Source organism: Ursus americanus, chromosome 15 (genome assembly GCF_024610735.1).
Source record: "Ursus americanus isolate L20-20 chromosome 15, mUrsAme1.1.p, whole genome shotgun sequence".
NCBI lineage: Eukaryota > Metazoa > Chordata > Mammalia > Carnivora > Ursidae > Ursus > Ursus americanus.
In genome coordinates, this window is record NC_142141.1 from 25,922,652 (window position 1) to 25,944,653 (window position 22,002).

The window sequence follows — 22,002 nt, forward strand, 5'->3', positions numbered from 1 at the left end:
ATTAACGCAACTTCAAATTGAAGTGGGTAGAAGCCCTGCAAGCAAGGGCAACTAGAGAAAGCAAAACTAGTAGAGTACCTGAATGACTGGTTCTTTAGGAGCTAAGTTCTGCAGGATGTTCCTACTCTAAGGATTACTCCTTAACCTGCCGCTTCCCAAAAAACAGTTACCTTTAGCCTTGAACTACACATATACTCTGTATGGCAACAGATGGGAAATAAAATCGAGATGGAACCAAAGGAAGAAAGGCAGAGGCAATGAGGTAGTAGACTAAGACTCAAGATGCAGAACTCACAAATGTACACTTAGCATCCACAATGGTGGTAATTCTGACTAGCAAACTCAGAGTAGCAAGAGAGACCAATCCACCAGACAACACAGCTTTAGCCCATGCTCGAACCACATTTTGCCTCACATCCATTCTATAAACAAAGCACGTGCACTAATTTGCTACCCACACTTTTAACACCATCAGAGTGTTAAACTGTTGAATTAATCCATGAATGAATGCATTTCAACAAAAGTTACCAACTACTTATATCTACAATGAACAAAGACAGGAATCACGGGAAATATAAAGGTATAAAAACACTCTGACTTTACAGAGCTTACATTATAAACTTCAGATATTACAGTATTTTTATTAACTAAAAATCCAGTCTCAAACTAGATATCCAAACACCTAATCACAATCATTCCTTGACTGTGTTAACTAAAAGGGGCCTAGAGAGCATTCCCCTTCTGCCATAATTGTACACATAAGCCCTAGTTAAGACCCACTCCTTACCATCCCTGCTGCACTTCCTGGACCACCTGACTCAGTTTCAGAAATTTCTAGTTCTTAAGACCATCACCAATGCCCAGAATAATGCTTAGAACAGAGCAGATACTCAACGGGTATATTTTAAATAAAAGAGTTAATAAATAAGTATTAAAAGTCAGTAACAGGAGTCCTCCCGAAACCCTTTCAATAATGTAAGCCAGAGGCGGCAAATGAAATTTGAGAAAATATCTGCCCTTATTATTTACTTAGATAGAAATTATTGGGACATAGACTATTTGGAGGGAGAATGTACACTATAATCACTGCAAATAGGTGCTTTGGAAAAAGAGCACCCCATTTCCCATTTCTCAGAGAAAAAGAAAAGTAGCAGACTTTTTTCACTGGCTCCGGGTTGAACATAGGGGCATGTTCTGCTTGGAGAAGATACAAGTAAACTAAGAGCTATTTGGCTTTTTTATTCCTCAATGTTCTAGAGCTGAGCTGTGTAATAAAGTAGCCACTACTGCACATGGCTGTTTGATAATGAATATAAGATAAAAATTCAGTTCCTCTGTTTCACTAGCCACAGAGGGAACCATATAGGAGAGGACAAACCCATGACATTTCCACCACCACAGAAAATTGCATTGGAGACCTCTCCTCTGAAGAGTCGAACTAGGACCAAAAGGGCAGAGAACAAGGGCAGGATTCTGGCTCACTGAAACGAAACGAAACGAAACAAAAAACACCCACAACCTAACAACTTTCAAAACTACTCAAATGGTCTTCAAAAAGGGAACAGACTGGTTGTGAAGCAGTATTTCTCTAGCCCTCCAGCCCCCATCTAGGACTCCTTAATGGGAAATCTAAATTTGTATACACGTCTCACAAGCATTTCTTTGGCCATCATCAATCAACAAAGCTATTTCTAAAATTCTCATTATTCCTTCCTTTTCAGTGAATATTCAGTTATACGATATTTCGAGGAGTCACAGGTGACCCAAGAAACATGTACTTACCAACTAAATGTAAAGTCTGAATTTTGGCTCCTATAGGAATTTTCAGTTTATTTTCAGGAGGAATTGGAAATGCTCCATTACGATTACGAAATTTCCCCAAAATATGAACATGCGGCATATACGTCCAAATAGATTCTACCAATTCCAAATGAGAAGTTTCCACACCCTAGAAAATAATGCCAAACAAGCATAAGAAAGGCTATTAATTTAGCATCCAAAGCTTCTATTTCTGTATCATAAGATGCTAAGTATGCTAATGGAACTTAAAAGTTCGTTATGGATGAAATCTGCATGTGAGTGAGCATATTCGTTCATTCTTTATTATTCATCAATCAGTCGATATCAAATGTTCAACCAGGTACACTCACCACTAAGTTTGGGCATGCCTGTAAAGCTTCCAGAACGCCTGGAATGCTAAAAGCCTCATGGCCCCGTACCCTTCGCCTCTCAAGGTATCTAGGGTGAAGGCCATAAAGCTGTTCGACGTCTGGCATCTTCTTCAATAGTGTTAGAAAACTGGAATCTGTGAAGCCTGAGAAATTCAGAAGCATTTAGAGGCAAGTTCATCTTCGTGTTCATGAACATTTATTAGGCACCTGTCATTTTTATCAAAAGTTAACGACAACAAAAAGTTTCCTTTTTAAAATTTCGTAAGACTAATACTATGGCTGAACAAATGGTTAAACAGAAAATACATTCCTTTAGTAACAGAGGAAATGTTTCAGAAACCCCACTTATCCTGAATTAATATTTTACAGAGCTGAGGCTTTTAATTTATCATTGCCTTTTTGTTGCTGCTGCTTTTAAGGCAAAGAAATCTTTGACTAGCAACATCACACATTTAACTCGGATAACTTGCACCTATTACTGGATTGGTGGGTGAGGAAGGACCACCTTCCTGATCAGCACCACCCTCCTCCCCCACCCAAGGTGCTCTCTGGTCCAGAGAACCTCAAGGGCTCTGCAGAGCACACAAGTAAAAAAGGAGGAAGATCTGATCCTCACCTCTAGGAAGCTCACAGTTCTAACCTTAATCCCTCTCAAACTAGGTTCTCTTGGTCTATCCATTTCCTAATAATTACTCAATCTTGTGTTTAACTACCACTCCCTGGACATTTCAGAGAGTTCGTACTTCTGCAAAAGACAGACCAGGTTAGCTAAGAGAACATAAGTGAACCAAACTGAAAGGATGCTGAGCTGACAGAAAGCTATGTATCTGGGATGCGGACTGTGTTCCATCCACCAGATGGGAACAGAGAGGCAGGTTACTTTCACAGCAAGGGTTTTGGTGAGGTAAGCAGGGAGACAAGTTTCATACAGTTGATATTATCTGGGGTGTTTTGTCTTTAATGGAGGCTGTCAGAAATTCAATTGTCTGTTCACTAATGACGAACAAAAATATTAACTCCCAAATCACTAAGTCTTACATACTAAAGTTTTCAAAAGTTGTTCTATTTGCATAGGGCTGGTCCAGATGACTGTTAACTTTAGAATCACAAAACTGAAAATTAAGAAGAGACCTCAAAGATTACTTGGTCTGATTATACTAATAGTTCTTATTCTCATCATGTAGAGTAACCTTCACTAACTGACCCACTCAATGTGTTAACAATTCTATGTTTTCTCACCTACTCTCCCAACCCAATGAAAAAGGTAATCACCCCACTTATGAAGGTAAAAACTGAACTTGAAAGAATTTAAAAGCTACTGTGTGGGACAGCCAGAGTTCAAAACCACGTCTGACCACTGCCAATGTCCATCCTCTTTTGTCATACACTACCCATTGCCTCTCATCAAAAAATGGGTAGAGTTCCACCTTCTTTATTGAGATCGTGTGCGAACTCAAAGAGGTCACATACGTAAACCATAAAGTACTACATAAAAACCTTAGTTATCATTATTTTATAGAGAACCAGGGCTTAAACTCCAGGTTTAAACTATTGCCAGAGTGGCATTAGTAAGCAGGGTTAACGAGATCTTATTCTAGGCTAGAGACTGCTTTGATCCTCTTTTATAACCATGCAGGGATGGGAAGCCTTGGGCTCGTAGGTATTTATCACAGTCTGAAAGAAGTCAGCAATGCGTGGACAGATTCCTCTCTCATTTGATATGGGGCAGAGATGTTAAGGCTAAGGCTGTATCACATGCGAGCTCTGCCATTCTACCTCTTTATACAGCGCACTAATCCCATCGCCAGAATTCCTGCTGGTCTAACCTCTGTTAAAGCAAATCTAATCTAAGGACTGATGGTCATTTTCACACTGCCCTCATTTTTTTTTTTTCTTTCCTGCTGTAAATGATCACTCTCCGGAATAAAAGGAGCCCTTTTCCCTTAGGATCGTTTCTTTGAAGTTATTTGAAGACAACTGTGGTTTGCCTCCCACCAAGCTAAGTTCTAGCTTCAGGTCTTTGCAATGTCCTTCACAAAAAGATATATAAACTGATAACTAACTGGCCAATTGTTAAGAGTTACTAGTTGGGGGCACATGGGTGGCACAGAGGTTAAGCGTCTGCCTTCGGCTCAGGGCGTGATCCCGGCGTTCTGGGATCGAGCCCCACGTCAGGCTCCTCCGCTGTGAGCCTGCTTCTTCCTCTCCCACTCCCCCTGCTTGTGTTCCCTCTCTCGCTGGCTGTCTCTGTCTCTATCGAATAAATAAATAAAATCTTTAAAAAAAAAAAAAGAAAAGAGTTACTAGTTGGCCGCTGACCCTTTCGAAAGGATAGAGCACCCCAAACTGTACTGCAGAGTCTATCCTGTTCCACTTCACTTCTGTCAAGGCTCCCCTACCCCACCTGCAACACATTTTCAAAATATCAGGATCTAGATAATGCTGATAAAATCTCATTGAACAAGACATTCAAAACTGCTACACAAGTCACTGAAAGTCACTAGTTAACAGATCGGTGTTAACTGAAAAGAAGCCTTGATTGGCCCTTCATTTCAATTCTTCCCTTTCAGGTGCTTTGCTGAACTAAAGGCATCAACTTTCTTTTCTGCTCTCTTTACATGAGGTCCATTTGTGTGGTTAGGCTACTAACTCTGAATTCCTCACCTACGAGACCAATGCCTTATTTGAGAATCTCTAAGACCTGCACAGCCCTTCCAAAAGTGCTAAAGAAACACGCAAGCTCCAGAAGTGCAATTTCTGTGGCCTGCCAGAGCAGCTTTACACAAATCGATGAGTATCTGTTAAACTGGAGGGTGCCTCTAAGAGGTACAGGGAAGCTATGAAAACCTGCGCCACAGAACGAAGGACACTTTGTCTAATACAACAGACATATGCTGAGTTCTCCACTGGTATATTTGTGGAACGGGCTGATGTAGTTCCTTAAGGAACAAAACCAGTAGAGCCTCAGGCAAAACATATTTTATCAAGTCGAAAGAACCCAAGTAATTTAGACAGACTTCTGCCTCCCCACCTCCAAGGTGACTTAGACTGCCTATCTTAAGCCAAGTAACGTTTGATGGGAATATAATGAGGTTCTGGTAGGACTGCAGGGTATCTTACAGGCTAGATCCACTTACCACTTGGCATGTATTCCCACCACCGCCCTGCACAGAGATCCACAACCCTCACCACTCTCAGATACAGGGTCACTGCTTCTTTTAGCTTCCTGGAGAGACATTCCATACACATGATATCCTGCAGAGGGAGGTACCTTTGTGAGAGAAAGAAACTCATATTTATCAAGCGGGTTAAGTACTTCCTCTCACCAACAGGTTACTTTTTGTCCTTCTTCCATTCTCTTACCCCTTGAATGAAATCAAGACCTTAGGAATATTCGCAGGGTTTTAAGATTAACACACACATAAAGCTTTTCACTAAAAACAGATGAGTCAGCAAATAGTCAAGCATCCGAATAAAGTACTGAGCTCCCTCCACAGGGTGTTTGCTAAAATCTGCCTTTCTCCTCTTAAGTTTTTACAAACAAAGAAAATCTCAAGAAAAAAAAAAAAAAGGAAGAAAAAAGATCTCAGTGAATTTCAAGGCCTGATGATAAGGGAACAAGAGGAAGAGAGAACTAATCAGTTTAAACATGGCCAATAGAATTTTATAGCTTTTACAGAAATCATTTCCTGTGGTAGCTAAAAAATTCCTCTCTGCTCCCTCAACACACCCAGAAACTCTCTTTTCTCCATCAACAAACACATATACTAAGATTATAGTATACAATTTTTTTCTAGATCTTTTTACCTTTTAGATCACACACAAGTATTGCACAACCATTAAGTGAGAACACCTCGTCTCAACTACAGTTTTCTCTTTTCCAACTCCCCGTTATCTCTTCCCTCCTGAAACTTTTCAACTAACCTGTACTTTTGTTGTTTCCAATAAAAGCAATATATACTTTGAAAGATCAGAAAATCTCATCTCTCTCTCTCTTCCTGAACACCCCTCCATACACAAATTAAAAAAAAAAAAAAGGTAAAAACTACCTTTTACTGAGCTTGTATTGTATCACAGACACTGTACTGTAGTTACTATTTCACAACTTGACGAGGTAGGTGTTCTTTATTTGCCCTCCCCCAACCCTTTTTCTTTCTTTCTCTGCTAGGCTGTGTTCCCTACCCTTCCAGCTATCGTTTGATTTTGGCCAACACATACCATGGGCAAAGGCTTTCTGCTATTCCTAGTCTCCTGGCGAAAATCTTTAGCACTCCTTATTGGCTCCCTTAACCCTATCTAAGCCTCTCTAAATAGTCCCTTCATTAAATGATCTTCAAATTCCAGCCAAGTGTATGAACCTTGTTTCCTGCGAGAACCCTCAATGATGTAGCAGGTGCTATTTTACAAGTGGTGAAGTCAGCTCAAAAAAGTTAACCTGCAAAAAGTCAACAGCTAGGAAAGAGGAAGGAAGAGCAAGGATGTCAACACAGTTGGGTCTGACTCTAATTCTTAAAATTAAGCTAATTCTACAGGAAAAGTCCAAGTATGCCTGCTGAGCATTTCTCTGCTCCATTTTTTTCTACCTCTGGATGTTCTCGCTTCCCCTTCAAACTATTTAAAGAGAATAAAATCAAATGTAATTTTCTACCAAAAAAAAAGCATTATTGCTAACTTAATCTACAGTCTCCATAGCTCAGATATAAATAGGATACTTTTCAGGAATTATGACCATACATTTTATAAACAATGAAAAACAGTGAATGTTTTCTGAATCAACTTATACACTAAAGTATTTTTTCCTCAAATCACTGATTGTTATCCAAAGTATATGCCTGAGTAAATACTATACTCCCTTAAATACAAATAGATCAGTAATCACATGAAAATGATCTTACATCATAGCTGCCCTCCGAAAAAGAAATGTATTTTTTCTTCATAGATTCGTAATCGAAGACTTGGAGGCATTTCAAATACATCTTTAAAAAGATGTGACACTAGATTCCACTCCTTCCATTTGAATAGTCTGTCTGAACTGCAAAATGTTATCATATCCACTCTCAACTTAAAATATGGTCCGATTTGTTTATAATATGCCCTCCCATTATTCAACAAATACCTAACACACATCCCTAGAAACAATTTTACCTATGCTTTCTTCCAGGATTTTAACAGCTTTATTGTTTAATTCACTGATGCATTTAGAATTTGGTATCAGGTATGACAGATAAGAACGTGCTTTTATTACTTTCTCCAAATGATTTCTGGGTTATGACATCATCACTGAATAACCCACTCAGCTCTTCCTCACTAATGTGAATACCAAGTTTATCATAAACTAGATCCCCACATATATTTGAATTCCCAACTGGAGACTACATATGGAAATTGTCTGTTTTACCCAACTGTCTGCTTAACTTCTCCAGTACCAAATCTTCAATTGTATAATTTGAGAATATATCTGAACATCTGGTAGGGTTAGACTCTTTTTCTGCCAAAAGAACTTCAGTATCATTTTGTTATGTTAAAAAAGTTCTGTTATTTTGGGTTTCCTATTCCCAGACAGAACTGAACTGTGACAGACCTACGCTGTGACACAACAACAAACTGTGGAAGTTAAAGACTAATCCATATTTATGTTAGAAAAGAAAAATAAAGTGCTCATGGTTCCCTAAAGTAGCTCTGCTGTCTCTATTTTCAAATTTCTTGGGACACCTGGGTGGCTCAGGTGGTTAAGTGTCTGCCTTTGGCTCAGGTCATGATCTCAGGGTCCTCGGATCAGGTCCCATGTCGGGCTCCCTGCTCAGTGGGGAGCCTGCTTCTCCCTCTCCCTCTGCCCCTCCCTGTGCTTGTAAGCGCTCTCTCTCTCTCAAATACAAAAATAAAATATTTAAAAATAAAATAAAATTTCTTTATCTGCAAATATTCAGTAATTTTTAAAAATTCAAAACACTTCTAAGAACTTCATAAATGAAAATTTTCCCTACGTAAATAAAATAGTAGAAAATCCAAATGCTTGGAAAAGTTCACTGCAACCAAATAAGGGAAAAAATGGAAACAATCCAGACGTCAGACTACAAGGGAAAAGTTAATTATTGTGTCATAGTCTAGTGACTAAAATGCTCATTATGAAGACCATGTAGCAATATGAATAAAGGCCGAACAGGACCAGAATCACTAACGCTCAACAAGCATTTATGCTATGCAGTGTATTGAGTGCTTTAAAAGCATTATCTCACTGAATCCTTATAATAACATCTTTATCGCTCCCTGGTCTAAGGCAAGTAAATGAAAGACTCATGATTCAAACTCAGGTCTCCAACTCCAGAGACAACGTGTGTTAGGATAGTTTATTTGAATGGATAATGACTGAAAGAAGAAAGCAGGGGAAACTGGAAGTGGCAGGTTTTTGTTGTTTTTTTGTTTTGGTTTCTTTGTTGTTTAAAATGTAGTCTGGACAAAAATATACTTTAAAAAAAGGTTCTGAAAAAGCTTTAACACAAAACAACTTTAATGTGTGCACTGCATATAGCAACGATGGGTATTATTTCACGAAACTTAGATTTCAATCACTTACATATATGTGCATATGAAGAAAATGTGTCTCACTGTGGGTTGTAGTCAAAAAAGTCAGAAACACTGCCTTAAGTTGTACACACATGGTACTGTAATAACAAAAGTCAACAAATCAGTCACCATGAATTTCGAGAAGGCTGAAATGTTAACGTAGTCTAGAGAATAGAAGTAGTATTCTCGATCTTCACTGTTTGAGCTGTCCTACACAGCAGCCACAAGACATACAGGCAAGTGTAACTGAGGAACTGGATTGATTTTTAATTTCATTTCATTTCAATTTAAATGCCACAGGTAACTAATGATTACCATACCAGACAGCGCAGCCCTAGAATCTGCTCCTACTTAGACATTCGGCCGGGGGGGGGGGGGGGCGCGGATGACAAGTCAACTGAACAAAATCTTACCTAAAAATATGGCAAAGCACTTCATGTGAAAGTTGATTCATATAGTCCTTTGCTTCATCGGATATTGTTTCCTCAGCGATTTCATTATTCATGAGACATGTTTTAACACTTTTCTTTCGTGGACCCATTGCTGTGTTATCTCCAGTATCAAAGAGCAAATCTTCCCTCTTGATAACTTGAATTCGAAGTACCTGAAAGCAAGCAGAGACTACAGTACACTAAAGCAGATCAACTCCAGACTCAGAAATTATCCCTAGAAAACCTAGTTTTGTAAAACAATGTTTATTTTAAAAGAGAAAGAAGGGTACAGACCACATTCTAATTAATAAAATCATTACACAAAATGCACAGAACATCTTTCTCTGAAGATCAGTAGAGAATATAAAAATGCATTATTTAGAATGAGAAGAAAGAAAGAAAGAAAGAAAGAAAGAAAGAAAGAAAGAAAGAAAGTCCAAGGAATCAGGAGTTCTGGATTCTATTTTGTACTGTTGCTTCCTAGCTAATTCACTCAATTTTCCCAAGCAACTATTTCTTCACCTGTAAGGTCAGATAGTTAAACTAGGTTAACAAAACCCCTTCTAGTTCTGGGATCTCCTGATTCCAGGACTGCCCCTCACACAAAAGGTAGAAGAGGAATGTTGGGTTCTAGTCCTGGATCTGCCAAACTACTTTTATGAACTTGAGTCACCTCTTAATTCTTCATTTTCCCACCTTTAAAGTGAGAGGATTAGACTCTACCAGTGGGTCCCAGACCTCTTTATAAATCTGATAAAAACTACAGACCTTCTGCTCAAAAACTAAACACTATTTATGTACAATTTCAGATGGAGAATAAAATAACCCCTTTCCCTCTCCTGTAAGCATTAAGGAGCAAAGGTTAATTCACTTTTGTGTCAAATGTATGTTTTGTCTGTTTTGGGTGACAGAAGAAGAGAGAGAGGAGGGAGCAAAAGGAAGGGATGGAGGGTGGAAGGATAATTAAAGTCAGATGAGCAAGCACCCAGGGGGCTTAGTTTTATTTTGTTGGTCAGGTTAAGAGGAACCATGTAAAAATAGTGTCCTTTAAACAGCATTATCAACTATCACTGGTAAAATTCTCAAAAATGATTTGGTCTCAAACTCAGAGCACTCTAGCTCCGAGCTTGAACTTCACCACGCTGCAGTGAGGCACAGAAGTGCAGTTCCCAATCAGCACGTCTCTAGAAAGTATCTGCTCCATTTCGTGTACCACCGTTTCCTTCTTCCTAATTATAATACTTTACTATTAAAACTTTCTAAAGCGGACTACATGCTTCTATTTTCCTACAAAGTGGACTCAATGAAAGCTTAACCTTCTCTTGAGGACCTCAGGTTATCAATATGAATATTCATTATATTCTGTGGCACCCTTCCTCGGAACTAAGGAAGTCTGTGGAGTTCCTCGGGATTCTTTGCTTTACCCGTAAATGGGAGCAAACTACATGGCTAAGTGAATCCTCGGATTTCCTGTGCCTGTGTGTGTTCTGGTCTCTTCCCTCGCGGACAGGTCACTTGTAACTTCTCACAGGTGGCAGCATGCTCGCTTCTCCCTGCATTCCACACACGCGCACGTGCACAGACACAGCTCTACACCTACCTCCAAGCCCCCTTCTAATTTGTTCCTCTTCAGCTACGGCCTCGGAAACCAAAGAAATACCTTTGCACAACTGTGTGCAGACTAGTATCAAGCGGCACCTAGCAGTGCAGACCTAAGCGATTCTGCAGGGAGTAGGTGCATGAGCTGCCTTGCTCCAGATGTGGGACACCTCTCCTGCCTTCTCAAAAGCTTTTATGTATGTCGTCCATCCCATTTTGGTTAAGAGATCTTGGGAGAAATAGAAGTTTGTACTCAGAACTCCCCACAAAAAAAGTTACAAATATACTCATCTATTCCTATCACTGCCCACCTCTTCCTATTCACTCTCCTCTCCCCAGCAAAATGAATCTTTCCATCTTACAATGACTCCCGAAACTGCTCTAAGGTTATTCTGACCTCCTCATCATGAAATCTGATAGGCGCTCCTCAAGGCTCCTCCCACCTGACCCATCTGTAGTATGAGCACTGCTAACCACTCCTTCTTTGAAACCCTCGCATCATGTGACCCCAAAGTGATATTCTCTGGGTCCTCTTCACTCCTCTATGACAACTCCCCCCAGACAAACATTGCCAATTCACCCTAGACTCCTCTTCTGTCTGGGGTAACTGTATCTACTCTCAGGGCTTACACTACTGCTACTACAAATAACACTTAAAAAAAAAAAAAAAAAAAAAAGAATCCACTTCTAGCTCCTATCTCTCCTGAGTTCTGACCTTTATTTCCCCTCAGAAACCTTCATCTTAGTATCTTGAACATCCTTCAAAAATATTATGTCTAAACTGAACTCTCTCCACAACCACTCGCTTCCCAAAACACATTCACACACAGACACACAAAGACACACCCTACTTTCCCTACTCTAGTTTACCAGATGCCCAAATCAGAAACTGTGAAATCAGCCTCAATATGTTCTGATCTCTCACTTCCCAGTCACTCGATTGGCTATTCTTACCAATCTTACCACAATATTGCTCTTGCATCCACCTCCACAGGCTTTCAGGCCTCTATCAACCCTCACCTGGGCGACTGCAATGGCTTCCTCAGTGATGTCCCCAGGGCCTGGAACAAAGCCTATCACACAACAGGCCCACAATAAGTAATTTGCTGATTAAATGCTTACTATACCATACTCCACATTGAAACCAGAATAATCTTTTTAAACCATTCCTCTGATTGCATATTAAGTGAAAAAAGCAAGATGTAAATTATTTAAAAATATTACCTCATTTGTGTTAGAGAAAAAGGACAAATATGCTCGTGTCTGCATGGGACGTTTCTGGAAAGACCCACAACAAAATATCAACAGTGGCTACCTCTGGGGAGAACAGAGGTTTAGGGAAGTAGCAAAGATTACTTTCCCTACTCTTTTCCATTATTTGAAAATTTAGATTTGTTTTGTTTATTATATCTCTTAAAAAACAAACAAATCAGCCTACAAGGAATCCCAGTTTCCACAAGATAAGATCTTTCCAACCTCGTCCCACGTCCCACGGCACCTTCCCGATCTCATCTTTCAATCCTTAACCACTTGTTCTTCAGGACACTCACTCGTGCCGCACCAATATCCTCAGTTCCCCCACACAAACATTGATCTTTCATTCCTAATAAGCTATTAACTCTGACTAGAACATTCTTTCCTTCCCTTTTTTGCCTAAAGCAGCACTAATCTGTTTTCAAAATCTAGTTTAAATGTTAAGTCCTCTGTGAAAACTTCTCACCTCTTTTGAGCTCCCTGTGAGATTTAACATATGCTTCTCCTATAGAAACTTGCATAGTATTTTTTTGGCCACGTTTCAGCCAGGAAAAGGGATAGAATCTCAATGCCCTGCCTCTAGGTGAGAAGAAGTCTTTGCTCATAATAAATCCTCAAATATGTGATGTATGAACATCCATCCGTCTTTCCATTATTCTGGATGCATCCAGTAGCTTCAAGGCTGCTAGGAACCATCTCACTGTCCTCTAAGCATCCTGTTCGCTACCATGGTACTCAATTATCTCAGCAACAAGCTTATAAACCTGGCAAAAATGCAATCAAGATTTTAATCCAGTCAGGAAACACAAAACAAACAGCCACCTGCACCTACAAATACCTCAACAAGACTATTAACCAGCTTCCACCAACGCAAGCACGGATGAAGTCTCCAGCTATCACGCTTTAGCACATGCTTCACTTTTAAGAATCCTGACAGCTCTAACCTTTCATGAGTACCATGTTCGTGACTTTTCATCCTGTAAGTAAAAATCTTTCTTAGCCGTTCTCCCTTCTTTTTCTTCACCAAATCCATACCACTGTTTACACCCTCATCTTATGATTCCATCTTTTGCTGGTCCTTATTATTTTGCAAGCTGTGATTCTGTGGGGAGCAGATTTAATAGCCCCAGTGTACAACCAACACTTGAATTTTTAAACCAAATAGACTGCACCTTAAATATCATAAGGTTTATGAAAGTTCACTTGTTTAGAACTCAGAAATAATATTTAATATGACTTTATACAACATTATGCAGAGATCAGGTCCCTAGCAAGCCCACAAACACCTGTTTAACTTACAGTATGCATTAACACTAACCACTGAAGGGCCTAAATTAGCAGCACTAACAAAACTTTAGGTGAAATTACATATGTATTTTCCACATGATGCCTAGACTTGAAGACTTATTCATGTAGCTATCTACTTGGCAGCAAGTGGAGTAGTGACTCCCCTGCTGTAAGCCTCTGGTGGGGAATTTGTGGAGACGAACACCAGGGTAAGAGATAAGATCTCCATCCCACATCCAGGGGCTTAACAGGTCAGGCCCCACAGCCAGGGGAAAGCCATCAGTCCTCTTCAAGTAGGTGTCCCCAAAATATCCAGGAGATAAAAAGCTTCCTCGTTAAAGGATTCATTTATTTGCCCTTACCACCACTCAAACTCTATAAAGCGCAACAAAATTATTTTAACTAAGTTGGCTTCATCTTCACTGAAGTGGCTATGCTGACAGTAACAGAGGCCTGGCAACCCTGTATGAGAAGAAAACAACATGAAAGACAAGCAAAATCCAAGTGATGTTGGTGTCTCTCTTGCCTGTCAACGCTCTCTCTCAACTGCTTTTCTCTTAGGGGATGAGGGATAAAAGCAAATGAAAACAGAAAAGTAGCCTTCCATATCTTGGTTTCTTCCTACCCCTATAGCCAATGCATCACCATTTGCCACTTGAGAAACTCAACAAGGCAGGGAAGGTGCAAAGCAGCAGTAACTTAGAAGGGAGAGAGCAAAGGAGGAAAAATCAACAGTAGGTAAAGATGAAACACTGGAGCGGGCCTAGCAGAGGAGTCACAGAAGGTCAGGGAGAGGTGAGTATAAAATAACAGGTGAGCATAAATACATGAAGAATATATTTTGCAGCACTAGGTGTTATTTCTAGGGTTAGCCAAGTTCTGGAGACTCAGAGTCTAAACCTCAAAGAACTGTCATTCTGACAGAAGTATAGAATCCCAGAATGCTAAAACCAAAGGGGCCCTCAGAGACTACCCAGTCACACAGTTCTTAATTTTTTGTGGGTCACAAATCCATCTGAGACTACCGTGAAAGCTGCACATCCTCTTCCCAAGAGGAAAATAAAACATACCTCAGACTCATCAAATTCAGGGGCTTCACAGACACATCAAAGCTCATCCAGAGGTCCTTACCTAAGACCAGCTCCCTCAATTTTCAGATGGACAAACAGAACCAGAGAGGATAAGTCACCTGCCCAAGGGCATGTATTAAGTGTCCTTCAGACTTCTCAGCCTACACTACACACCCTATCATCAAGTCAGTCTCTGCACTTGACTGTCCCTCTGCATTCCAGAGCCATGCCCCAGTGCTCTGAGATGGGCTTCCAGATGCTCTGACGGAACTGCTGCTGACCACACCCTGCTTCACAAATTAGGGTTTGTGGTCCAGCTAATTTAGGGGCCCACACCACAGCTTTTAGCAGTCCTGGGTATCCTACAGTCTTTTGGTGGCTGTCTGTTTAGCAGACCTTAGCCACTGGAAGCATCATTTTCGCCCAGGCAGTGCAAGTACATTCTAAGTAGCAAACCTGAGTTATCCGCGTGTATTCGTTAAGCCAGGGGTCCTTCTGTAATACAATTTTTCTTAGGTGTGCTCTTCTTCTTCCAACTGGCCAGTTCAAATCTCCTCTTTTCCCAAACTGAACTACACTATCCTCTATTAATTCAGTTCATTCTGTTTGCTCCCAAATTAATCCCCATTTATTTTAACTCCTAACCCTTAAGGATATCTCCACCTCTTGCAGGGGAGCACTAGCATTTCTTTGCAATATCAAGTTCTTTTCCTTTTGATCCTCTATTTCCACTGTAGAGGTTTTAATACTTACTATTCACAATTCTGACAATTGCTGATATCTACAAAAATCCTATATAAATCCACTCCTTCACTCCCTAAATGTCACATCTAAAAACCTTCCTATAACTCTACCATCTTGCCAACATCCTCCACCATCCCTGACTTATTCTACTAATTAATCCTTTCCTCAGATCACACCAGGCCTTCCCGGGTACATGTTTATCTCTAATTAACACATTTTACAGGGCACAGATAAACCAACTTATCTTACAACTAACCAGAAAACTTAGGGATCTCTTGTTCTATAATATTTTCATAATTCTGAACCAATTTCTCAATCTGTATCTAATTAATAACAATTCTATGGTGAAACTCCTCCTTTTCTTGATTGCTGTTATCTGTTCATCCATCTATCTCCTCTATTATTTACTACCTACTAAGTGCTAGGTGGTGACAAAGTCTTTCTTCCCATGAGGAATGTCTTAGAATGCAGATAGACTCTAACACCAGTTTCTTATAACTCAGTCATTTCCATTACTAAAATTTAAATTACCTTTCATTACCCTCACCAAAAATACCTTTCTCCCATTTAAAACTTCCCAATGGCTTCAATCATCTACCTGGTCAAGGGCTTTCCTGCCCTTCAGGTTCTAATGCCTTTCTTTAGTTTCTATTGGCTTCAACTTGCTCATATCAAAATAATCTTGCATGTCACTTAATCTGACCTAAACCCATGGATCCTAATATCATAGAGCTTCTATGTCTACTACCTAGGATAGCCTCTCTTGCCTAAAGAAATGCCCCACCACATCTACCAAACTGCTCAAATAAAAAACAAACACAGAATTCTAGTGCCAAAAGGGTCTAGGAATCTTCCAGTCCAACCCTTCATCTTCCAGATAAGGAAAAGTGAGGCCCAGAGAGGTAAGCTGGCAAAGTCAGAGAGGTAAGCTGACAAAGTCAGAAAGTACGAGTGCTGAAGCAAGGATACAGGTCTTATACTCCAGTGCAAGACCAATTTTATTTTCCTATGTCACTTCACCTTACTGAAACCTCATTTTTCCTTATTCTCTTATGCCATGCCTTAGTATCTTTTTCACTAAAGTGTGTACCTGCAGGCACACAATCATTTAAATGAACACACACAAGGGGTGCCTGGTTGGCTCAATCAGTAGACCACGCAACTCTTAATCCTGGGGATCTAAGTTTGAGCCCCATGCCAGGTGTAGATTATTTTAAAATAAAATCTTAAAAAAAATAAACACACGTCTATATTCCTTACCCTAAGAGAACATAAGAATCAAAGCATTGCAAATTTTAAAAGGAGGAAAGGGCCCTCAGGGATCATCTAAACCAGTAACTGTCAGAAGTTAAAAATTACAAGCACAGACTTTCCAAACTATAGGCCTACACAATATGTAGCTTTCCACACCCCACCTCTTCTCTCTCCCAGAAAATCTGGTCTTATAGAGGCATTATTTTATTCTTCAGTTGTGCTCAGAGTATAGGAAAGAGGATTAAGAACCAGAGACCTAATCCAATGAGCTCATTTGCCAGCTGAGAAATCTCAAGTCCAGGGAGTCCAAAGGAATTTGCCCAAAGTGCAGGCAAGTTAATAACAGCTTTAAGACAATAAGATCTTCCATTCTTCACGCAGATGTGTTTTCACACTGCTGGGTTAGATTTATATAAAACAAGTCATCAGGACAGAGTTCCCCCTGCACAAGAACCTTCCTAAGTACCCAGCTGCCCTTGGCCAGTTTGGTGCCTGGAAAGAAACAACGGTAGACATCTCTTATCAGTCAACTCCTGGCTATCCAGGAGGCAGGGAAGACAAGCTTTTCAGGTCTGTCTCTAAGGAAAGACTCCTTTAAAGGGAGTTGAGAACCTGATCTTCAGAGCGAGAAGCATCAGAGGCAACTAACACTTTCATTTTACATATAAGCAAACTGCGCTACAGAGAGAGTAATAGACCTGAGCAAGGTCACACAGGGAGTCAGTGGCGAGGGAAGCCCTGATTCCAGGGCTGGCCGCCTCTCAAAGATGTATTCATTGCATCTTGCTCAGAGACATCCCCTCAGTACGCTGACTACAGATCTTCCTTAACTTGTTGGCTTAAACACTGACAACGTTAAAATCGTAGAATTCGTGACGTCCGGAGTGGGATGGTGTCCCATAAATTGCCGAGGCCAACCCCCCACCCCGCCCCCATTCTGAGGAAACCAAGACCCAGAGAGGGTTCTGTATGCTAGAATCTTCGGCCAGCTCTGAGCAAGGCAAGCAAACCCCACAACCAAGGCCTACAAGGCCAAGACCCACAAACCCAATCCCTGCTTTCCCGGGAGCTCTAGGCCTGAAAGGAGCCGGAGACCGAGAGCCCAGGAGGTCGGGAGCCCGGCAACCCCGGAGCCCCGATCCGGCCGCCTCTACGCCGCCGCCCACACCCCCGGCTCTGCGGTCCGCCGCCGGTCCCCGGGCCCACTCGAACGCCGCCTCACCTACGCCGGCCCTCCGTCTGTTATTGTGGTTGAGAGGGAGGGAAAAGCGCGACCGACACTTCCCGCGGCCCCCCACCGCCGCGGCGCTTCCGCTTCCGCCGCCGCCCGGGCATTTCCGGAGGGTTGTCTTCCGGGTCTGGGCTCTTTTCGCATGTCCATGTTGGGTGTGGGACGCGGACGTCGACTCATGGCTGCCATGTTGAGCGTGGCGGTTCATGATGGGCTGGAGCCCTTCCGTCTTTCCATGACGGCATTGCCGCGCCGGAAGTGCCGCGAGTCTGAGGCGAGGGAGGCAGTCACTTTTTTGTGGTTTGCGCCTCGCTTCTCTGGTGTTCGGCGGCTTTGGGTAAGCTTTTGAACCTGGTGTTTGGCATTTGCAAAACGACTGCGTTCCAGGAGGGATTTTTTCAGAATTCGTTTAGCTAAAAAAGGAAAATCTTTTTTTTTTTGGAGAAGAGTTGCGGGGGACAGTTGAAGCTGTTAATAATAAATCAGCCCTTCTCTGTTTGGGGGACGTTGTTTCTGCACATAATTAACAGTATTTGGTAGGTTTCAAAAACCTTTCACATAAGTGTCTCATAAAGAACTCCCTACCACTCTTAACATATGGGCAGGAATCACTTAATCGGTTTTTTCCTTTGTTTAATGGATAAAATGTTATCTTCAGAGAGGTTAATTGACGTACTCAATGTCGCACAGGTGGACCGAAACGCAAAATTTTACCCTCCATATCCCACGTTCTCTCCGCTGCATACATGTAAGTAAAATGGACTAAAATGCATAAATTAAAATAGATACAAATAATCTTTAGGAAAGAGTGTGCATGAGACCCAATTTGAAAAGACACAGGGCCAGCTAGACAATTCTGCTGTAGAAAGAACTGAACATGGACTTTGCAGTGGGGGCGCGGTCCTTCCTAGAGTTTTCTTGATGCCAAACCTGGTTTTTGCTTTTTCTCTACTATGGTTTGGCATCATAGGTTTCAGCTTATTATGGCATTCACAGTTCTCGCTACGCCAGTCCAGGTGTCAAACCACGTGTCTTGATTTAGGGCTCTGGGAAGAAAAAGCAACAAAACCTCATCATATTTATATATTGGTCATCTTAATCCCCAGGAATATTACATTATTCCTGTAAGTGAAAATAAAGTCCTGTTCCCATGTTAGTTGCTTCCGCCAATATCTTTCATATTTGAACTAAAATAAATCAAACAGTAAAACAAACTTTGGCTTTTTTTGTTTTCTGGACCGTTTAGAAAAACAAATAGGAATTATATATGAAAGTCAAGCACTGAGCTTATTTCAGTGCAAATGGGTTGAATCTTTATTTGAATATATTACTGAATGTGATTAGCATTCCTCCTTAAGAGTACTGTGGTGGGACCAGAAATACTCCCAAATAAAGGTATGTTTCCTACTTCAAATTTAGAAAGGGAAACAAAAGCTTATCTACAAATATTATAATAATTGCTGAATAGAGATGTTTTCTGAGTGCTAAGAGTGCCTGCTGTGTATAAAAAGACTTAAAAACTAGTTTTAACATTCTTTTTCTAAGATTTTATTTATTCATTTGGGGAGGGACGGGGAGCAGAGGGAGAGGAGCAAGCCGACTCCCAGCTTAGCACAGAGCCAGATGTGAGGCTTAATCTCGGGACCCTGAGGTCATGACCTGAGCCAAAATCAAGAGTTGGACACTTAACTGACTGAGCCACCCAGGCGCCCCAGTTTTAACATTTTAAGGCAGAACGTGTGCATCCCTTTACCTCTAAGATTTTTTTGTTCCTTGGTGGTGTGGGTGTTATTAGAGTCCTGAGCTAGTGTTCGCTGCTCTCACATAGTAGCATCATCAGGGAAGCTCTGCCCTCTACAGTGAAATCTGCCCTACACTAAATGGCCCTGAACCATTGTGGGTTTGTTTTTTTTTTTTTAATTCTTACTCCTTTTTAATTTTTTAAGATTTTATTTTTATTTTATTCATGAGAGAGAGAATGGCAGAAGGAAAAGCAGACTCCCCTAGGAGCAGGGAGCCCGACTCGGGACTTGATTCCAGGACCTGGGCGCTTAACCGAGTGAGCCACCCAGGTGCCCCTTAATTAAATATTTAAATACCTCTTACCTCTCATACTCTCATAGGTTCTAGAACCTGCCTCTCTTCTTCCTTGAAATTTCTTAGGTCCTTAGACAATGGCTGAACATTTGTTAGAAGGTCTTAACACTTAAGAGAACAAACTCTGGTTGAGGATAGGGGACAGGGTTTGTTCAGGTTCCCTTCTTATGGCCATGGGGCCTGTGTAATGCACAGCTGCAGGAGGAACCATGCACAGTGGGGTCATCCACATTACCCTTGGAGTTGAGTAATGTGACAGAACTCAGCTATGAATTTATATACAGGATATTTTGAGAAGTAAATCCTTTTGTAGCCGCTTTTGACTGAGAAACTGTATTCAGTGGTCAGCAATGCAGGCTTTACAATTTTAGAAGTTTAGAAAGATCTGCTTCAAATGTGAGTTTCTCTGCTGACTGGCAGGGACCAGTGAGCAAGCATTTCAGTTCTCACCTTCAGGTTTGTCAAGTAAAAATGGACATCATTATGATACCTACATAATAAACCACTGCAGAATTTAGTGGTTTAACACAATTTGTGATCTGTCTTGATTCTGTGGGTTGACTGGACTTGGCTGGGCAGTTCTAGCTTGGGGTCTCTTACACATTTGCGGTCAGATGTCAGCTGAAACAGTCAGGCTCAAACGAATGTTATGTTATTGGCAATTCAGTCTGGAAGCCCACTACGGGCTCAGCTAGAGCTATCCAACAGAGTGCCTGCACATGGCCTCTTTCTCTGGTTTAGGTTTCTCACAACAAAGTGCTTGCTGAGGGAGCTCTCAGAGACCGTAAATGCAGAGAGTGAGCTGTTCCAAGCAGTATAGTAGGACTTCTTACGATCTAGCCTTGGATCGCAGAAGTTACTTCTGTCACAGTCTATTGGTCAGGAAGACACTGAGCCAGCCTAGATTCAAGGGGAAAAGCAAAGAATTTGTGGCCATCTTTAATTTACCACACTACCTTATTTATTTGTTTTTAATTTTTTTGGACATATGTAGATTTTAGTAGCACAGGTAACAAAAAGAAAGCCTGGTAATCCTACCAGTACAAATAGTTCTGAGTCTGCACATAAATCATTCTTTACATTTTTTTTAATTGTGTAAAAATACACGTAACAAAATTTACCATCTTAAACATTTTTAAGTGTAGACTTCAGTGGCACTAAGTATATTTACATTGCCATGCAACAATTACTACCATCTACCGTCCAGAACTTTTTTTTTTTTATCTTCCCAAATTGAAACTCTATACCCACTAAACAACTCCCATGCCTGCCCACCCCCCAGCCCCTGGCAACTATTCCACTTTTTGTCTCTAGATACCTAATATAAGTGGAATCATGTATTATTTGTCCTTTTGTGTTTGGCTACTTTCACTTTGCATAATGTCTTCAAGGTTCATCCCTGTTGTGGCATATGTCAGAATTTCCTTCCTTTTTAAGGTTGAATAATACTCCATTGTATGTATACACCACATTTTGTTTATCCGTTCATCCATCGATGGACATTTGGGTTGTTTTACCTCTTGGCTATTGTGAATAATGCTTCAGTTACCATGAGTATGCAAATATCTCTTTTAGATCTGCCTTTACATTCTTTCACATATATGTCCAAAAGTGGATTGCTGGATCATATGGTAATTTTATTTTTAATTTTTTCATATCATCTGCACCATTTCACATTCTCACCAGCAGTGCACAAGGATTCCAGTTTCTCCACATCTTTTCTCTCTTCTTTCATGAGGAAATATTTGTAACCCACTTAGAACAGTGTCTGGCATGCATCAAAAACTCCACAAAGCTCAGCTGTTATTATTTGACTGTCGAGAGGCCTCTTTTCTTTCCTTCTTCTCAGCTATAGTTGAAGTTGCAAGGGCTGAACTCTTAGCATGTGGTATTTCTGAAGTTCATTTTCAAAGCATTTTACACTTTCCTGAGTTACATAAGGAAATCCTAAGAAAGGATATTGTACATAGGTATATACATAGAGAATTGCAATTTCAAAACCAAACACAAGGTGGTAGATTAGGGGGAAAAAAACCCAAAAATATAACAACAGTAACAACAATAAAAAAGCAACAAAACAAGAGAGAAGGAAAGAAGGTAGGAAGAGAAAGAGAAACAGAGAGAAGGAAAAACCTGCATGGGAGGCTTTTATAAGCCTGAGCTCTGAGGAAAGCATTAAGTAACAAGGCCTTTGCTTTTTATTTTTATTTTGGACCAAACTGCACCAAATCAAAGTTATGTCACAGGAAAGTGAAAAGACTGAGGATGAAGCTTAAGAAACTAATAAGCTTTCTTTTTAC

The 22,002-nt window shown here is 40.7% G+C and overlaps 2 protein-coding genes across 13 annotated transcripts in view; one reads left to right on the plus strand and one right to left on the minus strand.

The window, feature by feature from the left end:
- Positions 1-17,708, minus strand: part of FBXO38 (F-box protein 38) — a 53,672-nt gene extending 35,964 nt beyond the window's left edge. For 5 of the 7 annotated variants that reach the window (XM_087867892.1, XM_087867891.1, XM_087867889.1 and 2 more), the window contains exons 1-5: positions 17,597-17,707; positions 9,149-9,339; positions 5,309-5,442; positions 2,151-2,314; positions 1,783-1,948 (exon numbers count right to left, since the gene is read on the minus strand). In XM_087867892.1, the coding sequence (XP_087724018.1) occupies positions 1,783-1,948; positions 2,151-2,314; positions 5,309-5,442; positions 9,149-9,276 (592 nt within the window). In that variant the 5' untranslated portion in view covers positions 9,277-9,339; positions 17,597-17,707. Of the gene's footprint in view, positions 1-1,782; positions 1,949-2,150; positions 2,315-5,308; positions 5,443-9,148; positions 9,357-11,785; positions 11,839-17,596 lie in introns of all 7 variants that reach the window. The other 2 variants (XM_045815253.2, XM_045815254.2) reach the window with 2 other exon arrangements.
- Positions 17,709-17,858: 150 nt separating this feature from the next.
- LOC123803671 (sperm-associated acrosin inhibitor-like) overlaps positions 17,859-22,002 on the plus strand; it is a 125,726-nt gene continuing 121,582 nt past the window's right edge. For 5 of the 6 annotated variants that reach the window (XM_087867897.1, XM_087867896.1, XM_087867894.1 and 2 more), the window contains exons 1-2: positions 17,859-17,942; positions 18,296-18,353. The gene's annotated coding sequence lies outside the window, so the exon portion shown is untranslated. The remainder of the gene's footprint in view (positions 17,943-18,295; positions 18,354-22,002) is intronic. The other variant, XM_045815319.2, reaches the window with a different exon arrangement.